The sequence below is a fragment of the Perissodus microlepis genome, chromosome 13 (genome assembly GCF_051167445.1).
Source record: "Perissodus microlepis isolate ML-2025 ecotype Zambia chromosome 13, ASM5116744v1, whole genome shotgun sequence".
NCBI classification, from domain to species: Eukaryota; Metazoa; Chordata; class Actinopteri; order Cichliformes; family Cichlidae; genus Perissodus; species Perissodus microlepis.
Window position 1 is genome coordinate 21171355 of NC_140473.1, and position 12810 is coordinate 21184164.

General features: G+C 40.5%; 1 protein-coding gene across 3 annotated transcripts in view; it reads right to left on the reverse strand.

Moving 5' to 3' along the window:
- grid1a (glutamate receptor, ionotropic, delta 1a) overlaps positions 1-12507 on the reverse strand; it is a 260539-nt gene extending 248032 nt beyond the window's left edge. For 2 of the 3 annotated variants that reach the window (XM_084947990.1, XM_084947989.1), the window contains exons 1-2: positions 11955-12507; positions 10210-10365 (exon numbers count right to left, since the gene is read on the reverse strand). In XM_084947990.1, the coding sequence (XP_084804116.1) occupies positions 10210-10365; positions 11955-12033 (235 nt within the window). In that variant the 5' untranslated portion in view covers positions 12034-12507. The remainder of the gene's footprint in view (positions 1-10209; positions 10366-11954) is intronic. The other variant, XM_084947991.1, reaches the window with a different exon arrangement.
- Positions 12508-12810: the final 303 nt, after the last annotated feature.

A 12810-nucleotide genomic window follows, 5' to 3' on the forward strand; every position in this document is an offset into this window, starting at 1 on the left:
GGCGAAAATAGAGCAACGGACCGCTGATTTCTTTGATTTTATTTATTTTCTGCTGTGTTTTACTTGCATCTATTTGAAAGAGTGAGTGTAAACACAAAAAACTATTTTATTTTATATGCTGGAATGTGCAGAAAGTAGGTTTAAATGTTAAATAAATTTCTTTCTATCAGAGAATGTTGCATATAATTTAATGTTTGCTTGATGCAAAAGCTTAAAACTAATAAAACAAGTTTTAAAAAGAGACTTTTTCATTTGATTACATTTTATATGATGGATTATGCAGAAAAAGTAGAATTGGGCTGAAAGATCTATTGCTTTATTACGTATTTAGGGGATAAATCATGTTTTAAAAAGTAACTAAGTAACTAATTACTTTTGAAAATAAGTAGTCAGTAAAGTAACAGGATTACTTTTTTCAGGAAGTAATCAGTAATTAGTTACTGATTACTTTTTCAACACTGCACAGGACAAAGCTGAAGACTGTCTGGAGTTCAACCAGGAGCAGAGCTGTGGTGTAGTAGTTTAAAGCCACAAAAGAAAACACAAAAACAAATATTTCAAGATACAAAAGTCTGTGTGACAGGCAAAAGATACTCAAAACACAATTATGTACGCAATAAATGCTATATCAGACACAGTATAATTATTTACACAGTTTAAATGTGCTTTTATCCTTGTGATTGACGTGACAGTGGAAAAACTGTTGTTAGAAAATCCTTTAGCAACATAATGACTGTGTGTTTCAGACTGACATGATAACGCGAGATGATGAACCTTCTCTGTCTCGATCAAGTGAGAGAATGAATCATTCACATTGCCTTGGGTTTGAGAAGGCTTGAAGACACAAACAGCATATTAACACTGCTCTCTCCACCAAATTTCTCTCAGTACAGTGATCCTCATTAACCTTTGAAACCATCATGCAGGTGAAATAAAAAGAAGTCAGAAACCTTTTGAATGCTTGAAAACTCTTCTTCTATCCCGTGACCTCCAGTTCAATCTTTGAAAAAAAAACGAGATGTTGTAAGAAGATGATAGCTTTGTGAGAACACTTTCCACGAAATGCAGTACCAATCAAAAATCTGGTTCAGTAGCAAAAATGGCCCCAGTAAGTGAAAAAGTAAGAAGAAAAGAAAAGGAGAAATTATCCTGTAATACTACTTCTTGAAGAACTTGCTTATCCTTTAAGAGAGACAAAAGCAGATACTGGTAATATCTCTTCAACGAGAGACATACCTGCTTAAGAATTTGCAGGAAAATACATAAAATACAAATTGCTATATTGTATGGGAATATTTTAATTTTCTACTGTAAACGATTACAACAGTATACACACTGATCACACCATATTATACACTGGCACTGTCATTCTGCAGGAAACGTATTAAGACCTTCAGTTAACACTTTGAGATTAACTAAACTCTGAATAAGTACACAGTGAAGTTGTACTGGTGCTGTCACCTTTAAATGGGGCCTAACTAAGTATCTGTGCTTTTATTATATAATAAATAAGGCAAATTGGTTAAGAACACGAACTCCTTTCTTATCTTTTTTTTACAAAGCTCACTCCCATTGGTGATTTTTTAATCATTCAGTTTCAGCCTATCAGAGGTCTCCAATACATTTACAGTATTTATTATTTTCAGAAATGCTTCGTTTAAGATAGAAGGATCAAATGAAACACATGATTGTGTTCAGAGAGCTTTTTCATATTTTACTGAGTGCATGGAATTATGTCATTCCCATATATTTGTACATATGTGAAAAACATAACTATGAAGTGGCGCCAAGACATCTGTTGGAGAGACGTTATCATTTGTTTGCTATTTCAGCAAGGGTGCTTTATGAATACCAACAAACAACGACAACCTCCTTATTCCTGCTTTTATATATGATGAGTGGGTCATGTTGGTGTGGCGTGGGTGTTTCTTTGGAAGGAGGCCTTCTACTTAGATGCGCTTTACACTGATATAATTAAAGAAAAAACAAGGGATACAATAAACTCGGTGCTACAAGATTTTACAAGCGTGTTCAAGCAATGATTAAAACCTGACAGTGACATCTTGCTGTGATTACACCTACAGAAAACTGACGCTGGGTTTGCTGATGAATAGGGTAGTAAAACAGGAATTAGGCCTACACATCCCACGAGTGTTCCCTGAATAATTTGTCTGGATGTGATAATGCCGCGGATTAGATAACATGTCGTACTGCTAACTGTTAACTTACTTGGTTAAAATAGGACATTATTTACAATATCTGCTAATTAACTCTAATTATCAGCTGAGACAATGTATAAGTAAGAAAACTAGAACTTAAGTGCTTTGTTGTGTTTTTGTGTCTCGCCATTCCAATAATACAATAGAATAGAATAGAATTCAACTTTATTGTCACTGCACATGTCACAGGTACAAGGCAACGAAATGCAGGTTGCATCCATCCAGAAGTGCTTTAGCCATGATATAGATATATTACAAATATATATTAGCAACATATATAAGCCAGCGTATTCATACATTAACAGCTTGCACAGTGGAGCTCGCTCTCCACTGTGATGTATTAGATCAAATACTGCTAAAAGGAAAAAGCCATTGGGTAAGTACAGAATCAAGACAGCATCATAGTGAGCTCAAAAAAAGGAGAGTAATTATGCAAAAGCTTGTGATGATTCACTGTAGAATATACTTCTCAGCCAAAGTGATGTATATTCATACCGGGATGCACATTTGACCCACTTTTCAGTGGTGTCTGCATGTTTCGCCCTTTACACTCTTTTTACTCTTGAGGTTTAAGCTGGGTTTTGATTTCACTCAAAGAGAGCTTACACACTAGCTTAGCCTCATCTTTGGATAAAATCCATGTTGCCTGGCCATGGTAGAGGACCCATGGCAATGTGAGAGAGACGGAGAGTCAGAGAAGACTGAGAAGGGATTCTTTTGACAGATGGTCCCATTTGGTAGTCATGTCTGTGGGCACTAATGCAAACAATGGCTCCCAAATACATTTTAGCATCTTTTCATCAATAAGGCTAGTGAGCCGAGTCCACAGTTTCAAATGATTCTGCCTCTCTTGTCTTCCATACGCTCCAAGATTTTACATGCTCTGCTCCTTTTTTCCCCTGCATTTTCCCACTGCCTTCAGCCATCTCCATCACCCTGCTTTCACCCTCACTGTCACACTTGCTCACTATTTCACTCTACTTCACCCCTATATTCACCAAGACTTCCAGTCCAATTCCACCCACAACCAAACCCCATCGCTCTCCTCCCTCTGTCTGCAAAGAGTGTGACGTCAGAGATAGCCGCACACCATTTCTGTGGACGACTCCTGTTTAGGCTCTAATAGGATTTACTCTGAGGCTGATTTTCTGCTCTTTGTCTTCTGTCCTGGAATGAAGTCTTCTTGCAGCCAATGGTGCAGGTGGTGGGTAGTAAATTATACACACTTCCCTCAGAGCTAGTCAGCATCACAAGTGAGTGAAAGGGGTAGCTGAAAGCTCCCATCACCAAACTGCTTTCATGACCAACACTGCCTCTCACAAAACCACAAAATCACTTTCCAAACACATCCGCAAACCTGCATCTAAAAACCCAACACAAACTCTCAAATATTACAGCATATTACCACACATATATTCATACCAGCATGCACAAACAAAAAAATCCTCTACCAGCATTTATACACCCACTCTTCCTCCCCCACCACCTCATCTCTGCCATCTCAGCACACTTTAGGCAGCTCAATAACATCGAAGCATAACGGTGTGTGTACAAAGAGAAATGATGTTAGTAACATGTGGGACTCCGATGTATTACAACGGACGGAGGCCAAAGGCCTCATCAACATCAGTCTGATTGAACGGGACATCTCCTCTGGGCCACCCCCTCCCCCCATTTCTCTGTGTATGAGTCTCATTCGGTCTCTCTTGCTCTAACAGGTAGAGCAGTATTGATGGCCAATCCCCAGCGGTGGTTGGGGGCTGTTTGGGGTCGTAGCAAAGCACTAACATCTGTCACACTGTTCTCTACAGCTCGTTATAAATCTGTCATGCCAAAGAAGGCAGGGACATGAATAAGACACGGGACTGAGAAACCGGTGGTGGGGAAAACATATGTTGCATGTTCATGAGCAAGTTATTACAGGCAGCTTGTTGGGTTATGCGTGGCATGTGCTCAGTTGTGTTCTGATAGATGCAGATTTTAACCAGCCCTCATAGATCAGATGCTCTTGTCATATTGGAAAAATCAATGCAGGTGTTAAATGTCTTTTAAACAACAATCACAGGAACCAGCAGGATAAATTTCGCCTGTCACTGCCTGACAGGGCAAAATGACCAAAATAATATCCTCTGATGCCAAATTTAGTACACATGCTAGATCACCGGAGGAATAATCTGTCAAACGTCTATCAAGATTTGTATGTACTTTGTGCAGTTAAAAAATGAATCCATTTTTTAAGTGGGCATTTCCTTCATATGGCCTTCAGGTGCAAACAGCCATCATATGACCCAAGCCATCAGTCAGGCTTTTACACAATGAACCCCCCAGAACATCCTCAGTCAAACATGCCAGTATGAAAAGTGATGAGAATACTTTGAAGTCAGCCCTCAGCTGTCTGCCAGTGTGGCAACATAGGGAGTGTGATGAATACACAAATGAACAAAGGCCCAACATGAATGCATGCCACTCTCTCTAATTAGAGCAATATTATAATTCTGACACAGACTAAACTTCACAATTTCCCTAAAAGCCAACAATAAAAATCGGCAATGCAATGCTCCCACTCTCTTTCTCAGTGTATTTACTTGTGAGACTTTGTAAAAAAAAAAAAACTTGTTTCCAACCCTGTTTACCCAAATTAAAAGATTACTAAAATCCCTGGTCATGGTGACATTTTGCAGTGCTACAGATGATTTCTTTGAATACAGATCAGATGTGGCATTTGAGCGTACTGACGCTTTTCCTGAAGTTAATCAGCAGACCAAGTCTTTTGACACCAAAGTCAAAACCACTTTTAAAGTCTTTAGAGTATTTTTTTTATAATTGGATACTTATAAATGTCTCTGAGCTACTTTCAAGAAGAGTCGGAGTACTAGCAAATGAGACATCTGTTGCAAATGTTGAGGCTACGTGACACAGAAGTAACCTACCACAAGAGAGCAGTTCTGACCAGCTGTTCCTGTACAGCACAGAGGACAAAACCTGCAGGCCTACTAAGCAGACCCAGTATTTAACAGTCTTGACCTCTCTGTGTCCCTTTCCTTCTGTACTCTGCTCTCTCACTTCCTTTCTCTCTTCAGACAATGCTGACTTTGGCTATTCTAAAGAAAATGTTCAGGAATGTATGTTCTTTAGTTTGCCTTTCACCCGACAGGCCCCAAAGAGCGTTCCCTATGGCACCAATGCTGTTGTGAATGGCTTACGTGTAAAAGTGCAGGTGTGTTAAAATACAGAAATGCACTGTCCGTTACATAACAGTTATAGCTGTAATATTACTAAAGTGTGACCTGTGCAACAAAGGAAGGAATATTTTACCTTTGAAATCTCTCAGAAGAGGTCAAATGAATTGCAATGAGGCAAGCTGAGCGAGGAATATCTGTGAAACAGCTGGATTGTGAAGCAAGGAGCAAGCAGACCATATTATAGATATTACAGCACTGAACACACTTCTCCATAAATAAAAAACTTTCCACTTGCACAGGCACATTCATTATAGAAATCAACGCATCTGAGCCCTATTTGCATCTTCTTTAATGATCAGTCCTCAGTTCTAAAAATTGTGCAGGATCTTATCAGCCTTCGCTGAGCGATCAGAAGCTCAAATCACACAGGATGCCAACTAAATGTTATGATACATTTCACAGATAAATAATGTGCGAGCAGTGAAATGATCACATCAATAAACTGTGTAATATAGCACTGCAGGACTGTGAGGAGGAAGCAGGAAGTACATATGACCATTTTAGAAGAGTTTTTGAGGCCCTATATATGGTGGGTGGATTAAAAAAAATCAAAAAGTGACAATCAAATAAAAAGGAAACATTAGATAAGCCCCTTCTGGTGATGGCATCCTCTCCCAGTGACAAACTGAATTCTGGTAAGTCCGTGTATTCAATATATACAACCTTATATGTGGAAAAGATCTGCTATGACTTCATTGCCGCATTACTTTAAGTGGCAGAATGTGGATTTTCTTTTTTGGGAACAATTTATTTTCAAATGAATATTTCATGCTAATGTACACTTTTTCCAAGTATCACCCAACAACCGCAGAAGCAGCTCTGCAAATGCTGATTAATCCTACCTGGCCTACATGGATGCTTTACATTTTGAAGGGAATAAATAACATGTATACACCTCTGTCACAACATTAATTAGTTTATTAAGTCACCTGCCGGCTTTTTACAGCCCACTGAAGTGCTTATGATAGATTAAAGTTACTGTTGGATAATTAACAGGGGCTGGTATAATGGCCTGATCATCGTCCCTCTGTGTAAAAAGACATAAAAGCACAAACAAATCTGTTACCAAGATTTATGTAGCCTTTTTAAATTTACAGGGACAATAATAGCGAAAGGGCAGCATTACATCACGTTTACACAGCGAGTAATGAGTTGTCATAAATAGACACTCGCAGGGAAGATATTGCATTATCAATGGCAACACTGAGGACCCATTATTTCAACTTTTGTCATTATGGACTGAGGAAAGGACAAAGAGAAAAAAAACTTCTTTGAACTCTATTGGCTTACAGGAACATAAAGGACAAAGAATTAAATCCTCCTTGACGTTACCTTGGCAGGGGTTAGATGAAAATGGAGGGTCACTAGTGGTGTGGTGTGTGAAGAGGACTCAGGGGGACAGAACACTCAACAAATTACTGAGGAGGGAACTATTTTCCTTAACTGTGTCCCATATTCTTTAAACTGTAATGGAAATCTCTGCTGGGGACTTCACAAAATAGTGAAACAGCTCAAAAAAAGTGATTTTGGCATTCAATACAATTTGAATGCCTGCTATGCAAAAACTGAAATGTATGTTTAGCTAATTAGTTTAGAAAAGTTTCAGTAGTCCCACACTGTTGTCCTGTTGGCATGCTTGCTAATCATATAATGCCGCAATAGTTACATTTGTTCCAGAACATGAAACTAGAGCCTAAAGGATAAAGCTTTGCACACTCTATCATGAACCTTTCTTCTATGGCCACCAGCAGGTTAACATCTTTGAGTTTGTTGTCAAAATATTGTTTGCATGCTGGCATGCTTATCTCAAATTACCACAGTGCCCAAGTTCAGCCTCTCAGGGCTGCTAACATGGCTGTAGAATCTTAATGCAACTTTGCTGTATTTTGACCACACACCTGCAGCAAAGTTGTGTTATGATGCATGGCATTCTCGTTTTATGAGATGTTTACATTATTTGCATATCGTCTAAATGCTCACCCAGCAACTATGGGGCTAAAAAAAGGAAAGAACTCCGCCTTACAGGCAGAGCTTTTCTTGAAATATGCATAGGTTCTTCTTTGCAGAGGCAAGTTTGCTGTCCCCTTGCTTTAACTTCCCCTGAATAAAAAGTAAGACAGAAAAAGATATAAAAGCTTTGTTTCCCATGTAAACTTATATGTCCAGAGGATAAGCTTCTATTTTTAAATTACAAGGGGAAATCTGGGTTGCAAATTTTAAAATGTGTGAAAAATCATATTTCTTTTCTCCTAACATTTGTCATGGAATTATTAACTTGTAATAATTCCATAACAAATGTGAGGAGAAATACTGTACACATAAGAAATTCAGCATTGTAATATTTTGTACTATAAACCATGTCCTGCTTTACTATGCATTCTCTAGCCACTGTGACAAATTCACCTCAGCATGACTTATTCTCTCACAATTTAGGAAGAGAATTTTATATAATTATAATCTTAAGTGTCTTGTTTTTCTATTTAACACAAAGCTGATGGCAGATAAGCCCTACAGGTCTCATGGCGAGCATTGATGCTTGTGAGCTTCCACTCTCGGTGTAGAAATCACCCTGTTCATTCATTTCAGTTGTTCCAGCCTATAAATAGGACAGCATCTGCCAGTTGTGTGGTCAGGCAGTATATCCAGCCAGCCTTGAGCTGTCATCTTTAAACGATAAAAGCGTGGGAGGACTGAATAGTTGAGTGTTTCTGTTTGCATGGCGTTTGTGTGACTTCCTCATTAATATATGTTCTAGCAGAGCAAGGACAAAGATAGCCAAATAAGGGCAAACGTGACACCAGAACTACTTGTCTCGAGATGGCAAATTTTCCTCATCACCTCACTGAAATCGTTTGCTCTTCTTTAGCCCTCTCATGTTTATTCAGGTCTTGATCATGATTCTTTCTTGTCTCCCCCCCCCCCCCCCCCCACACACACACACACACAGTCGCTTTTTTTGCTCTTCGTCCCTCTCACTCTTTATACCCACCTCTACTCTCCTCGCTCTACACCATGCTATGGCAAGGTCCTGACTGCCACTCACAGCAGGATGGCAGCGAACAAAAGAGCAAAGCAAAAGGTTAACTTATCCCAGTTGTCACTCAGTGTTCACCAGCCTACTTTGTGTATAGTGCAAGAATCTGAGGCTGCACATTGATCCTCATGTCATCGACTGCACATTATTCCCAACTCTCTCCAGAAACTGAATGCCCTCTAATCAACCACTTAAATATTTAATTAGCGGGAGCCTGCCCATAAACAATAATTAAGCGTGCTAAATGATACCCAATCAAGGGTAAAGAAAGGCAGTTTATTCAGAAGTGATAAACTGAATCATTTTCAATCAGAAATAAGAAGCTTTTCAGTGAAGAAAAATGATTATCAAGAACTTTGTGTGTCTATAAGCGTTTATGTAGACATTGTGTTGTGTTAAAATACTGTGAAGGTCATTGTCAAAAGAAAGCATTGTTAAGGTAATTGGTATGAGTTAAGCATGAACAAGTTTAGGTGTAAAGTTCCATCTTTGACTAACTACACTAATTAGACTGAAGTACAAGTGGTGAATGACTTGCTAGCCAGTCAGTTTAATTACTAGATTTTTGCATCTCAAGCAACAACGACTGATAAATTAGCCAAGTGTCATATGTCTGTAACACATTTTTCATCTTATCTCTGCAGCAGCAGCTGGATAATGACAGTATACTTCTGGTATATGTAAAGAACTCAAATGACAGACTGCTTGAGTTAAGACTCATCTGGATTAAAGTTTGCTTTTGGAAATATAAAGTAGAATACTACATATCTGTGACATTGTTAAGAGCCTCAGCTAAATGACACTGGATAATTATAGCAAAAGGCGAGACATAATATAATTTTTTTGCCTGTCAGGGGCACTATGAATAGCAATGAGTCATCAAGGCCTTTGTGCAACTGGGGACAAAAGTAGGATCTAGTAACTAAGTGCAGGGGACATAAACAGCTTTTGAAGATCCCCAGGAACCTATTAAAGTCTTAATGATTCATTTCAGCAGAAGAATGTTTAATCGCCTTTTGCAGTCTGTTCAGCATCTGAGTGAGATAACCTTGGCTGAAATTATTTCATTATTAATTTGGTGTCTGATGTGTGGACGTGTGTCCATTCTGGGCACCTACAGTATGGGAAAGCCAAAAGAAGTAGACAAAACTGTATTGTTTGCCATTCAAAGAGGCATGCAAACCCAGAAATATTACTCTCTCGTCATTACATAACTCCTGGATTGGTAGGGAAACTTCATTTGATCGTCTTCACATGATTTTTATACACATATAACATCTTGTCCTGTTGTGCTCTTAACTCAATGCTTCCACCTAGCTTTTCAACCACAGAAGACACCTTGCTTTGGTACAGTGGCAGAGCGCTTTGCAGGTGGCGACGCACACACATGCACACATACACGCCTACGCGCACGCACACAGCTATTTCCCTCGCTCACAGAAGCACATGAATCATCATCATTGCCCGCTCTACTAGCCATCGCTTCAATGTGTGAATGAACAACATTCTCTTGGGGCTCCAGCAGATCAGGACAGTCAAGATTACCACGCAGCAAACACCGGACTTCTTGCGTGATCATAGCTACTGAGCAGAGAAGATGACCCCCTTCCTGACGTCCCACACGCTGCCCCAAGTTATAAGATTTAAAATAAAAAATAAAAGCAGCAGCAATTTATTCCAAGGGCGGGAGGGGGGGTGGTCGAGGAACGCTTACCTTCCTGCACTGCCTGGAAAGGGTTGTTAGGCTGGATAAGTTTCACAGAGTGGGTGATTTTCTCGCTCTGCAGAATGTCATCGCTCAGACTCAGGTCTGAGATGGCAAGTTGGAAAATTTGGTCATCTCTTACAGCGTTTTCTTCGAATATGGCACCTGTTGAGTAAAACAGTAAATTACTTGGAAGAGTAAGAAGGGGGGGGGGGGGGGGGCACGCAGTAGATATGTGTGCGCAAGTTGGATGTGGGAAGATAATGATGAACGAAATTTATTTTTGCTGTGGACCCAATGCAGACAACATAGCTTTTATTGCCCACAGTCTGCCAAAACTGACTGAACAGTGCTGTTTTTCTTTTTATATGTCTTTACATTAAACGGATTTTTTTCTGAAGCTAAGCGTCTTCGCTGGTGAGATTTCAGCACCACGGAGAGCGACGTGGTCTCGTCACAGACCACTGTAAAATCGGAAACACGCACTGCACTAGTTTTAGTCAAACTTGGAAAGTTAATATCCATCATGCCTAACAGATCCATGGCACCCTACCCACAGTAGGCCTTGTGTGGGAGGAATACTGAAGCTTAACTGCCCCCCCCCCCGCGCCCCCACTGTTTGGCAAAATGGCATCAGCTGCTATTGGGAGAGCACATACATCACGGAAAGGGGTTTCAGGGAAACGAGAAGAATAATTGGGGTACACTAACATTATGCGGACTATCAGCCAATATTATCTGGATGGAGTCCCACTGCTGTATTAAGCCAGTGACTGAGCACCTGCTGCTGCTTGCCAGACTGTTGCAGTAAACAGTGAGCAGCAGCAGCAGCGGTTGCGGCGGCGTAGCACCGAGACGAGATTTGCTCACAGTGACACTGACATTTTTATCTGAGATTACAGCGCTGCTCATTGATGAAAAGGGGGGCAAAATGAAGGTAATGACCGAGTCCGTGTTGAAACGGAGGTTGCAGATATGTTTCAAAAGTGTCAAATCAAACCTAATGCGATGTTTAAGGGCACACACCAGATCGTTTGGATGCCGTGGTGAGTTTCAAGCATCTCCACATCTCTGCAGCTCTGGTTTGAAGTTGGAGTACAAAGAGGCACTATGTGTGTTGCATCTATAAAACGAAACTCCGCTGACATTCCCTCTATCTTTGTTTTTGACATTGCAGTCACGTTCCGGGGAAAGTTGAGGCTTGTCGGGTACACACAAGAGGTAGCTTGGTCTAAAAAAAGCCTCAGCGGTTTGTCTATTGCACATTAGTGTTTTTATCATTATTATTTCACAGCTTCACTGAAACAGGCCTTTCTGCTTACTGTAAATCGTTTTTTCTTTTTGGTTTTTTGTTTTTGTTTTTTTGTACAGGACTGCGGTTCAAAGGCAGGCAGTGGTGTGGTTAAGATGTGAAGACAACATGAATGCAGCGATCTGTCGTCGAAAAGTGACAGAAATGTCTGTGCAAAATAGAATAAATACCAATAAATAATATGAACAAAACAATTGTAGCAATGAGGGTCGGGTGATTGGTCATTTACAAAACACCAACTTTTCAACTCGCCGGAGAGTCAAAGTGTTTCTTAAACGCAGGATGAAGCTGAATACACTCTATTTATCCCGCCCTCTCACCAACATCTTGTGATCACGGCAGTATAAGCTGGCTGACCTTTATTCCCGCACCCCTTTACACTTGACCAACCCAAACATGTTTTGTTTTTTCTTTTGTTTTTTGTTTTTTGCCGGACGCTTACCGATATGTATGATTGAGTCCGCTTTGGCCGAATTGCATTGCAATATCCACAGGGGAAGGCAGATCAGCAGCAACTCCATCTCGGGATTTTAGTGAGGCGGCTCATCCAAGCTCTGCTCGGCTGTCCTGTACTGTCCAAATGGAGCACCCGAAAGAAAAAAGAAAGAAAGAAAGATGATCAAAACCCAGAGCCAAACAGAACCGCGATCCTCCTCCTGATAGACCAGACCCGCGTAAACCCTACAGAAATGACCACAGTTTTCTCTCTCTCTCTCTCTCTCTCTCTCTCTCTCTCTCTCTCTTCCTCTCTTGCTCTTTTTTAAACCAACAAAAACAAGCCGACCGCAGGAAGGTGGGCTCAAAAAGACCAGGACGAACCGACGGGGACTCGAGGTAAGCCTAAAAAGACAGGTAGCCCTGTGAGAGAGACCGGCGTTCTCACTCTCGCCTCTCTCCCTGCGCTCCGGCGTCTAAAGCATGGCAAGCAGCAAAATATGCGGAGGAGGGACACCCCTCCAACAACACACGGAGAAACGCTCACATACACACTCCGAGAGAGAAAAAATCACTCTCTTCAGTCCTGTCTTAATCACGTGACTGCAGAGACTTCACGACTCGGGTGCTTTTTTCTACAAGCCGGGTAGAAATGAGTTGGACTAGCCGGAGAAAGACGCGTGGAGAGGCGATAATTAAACACACGACTGGAGGTTAAAACAGGCAAAGAAAAAAATAATCCCTTGACAAGATATGCCTTACTTACAAAAAAAGAAAAAAGAAAAGAAATAAAACAACGCGACAAAAGCAGACACGCAAAAGTCAGCGTACATATTTGGCGGCGGTGTGAACAGTTTACTTTT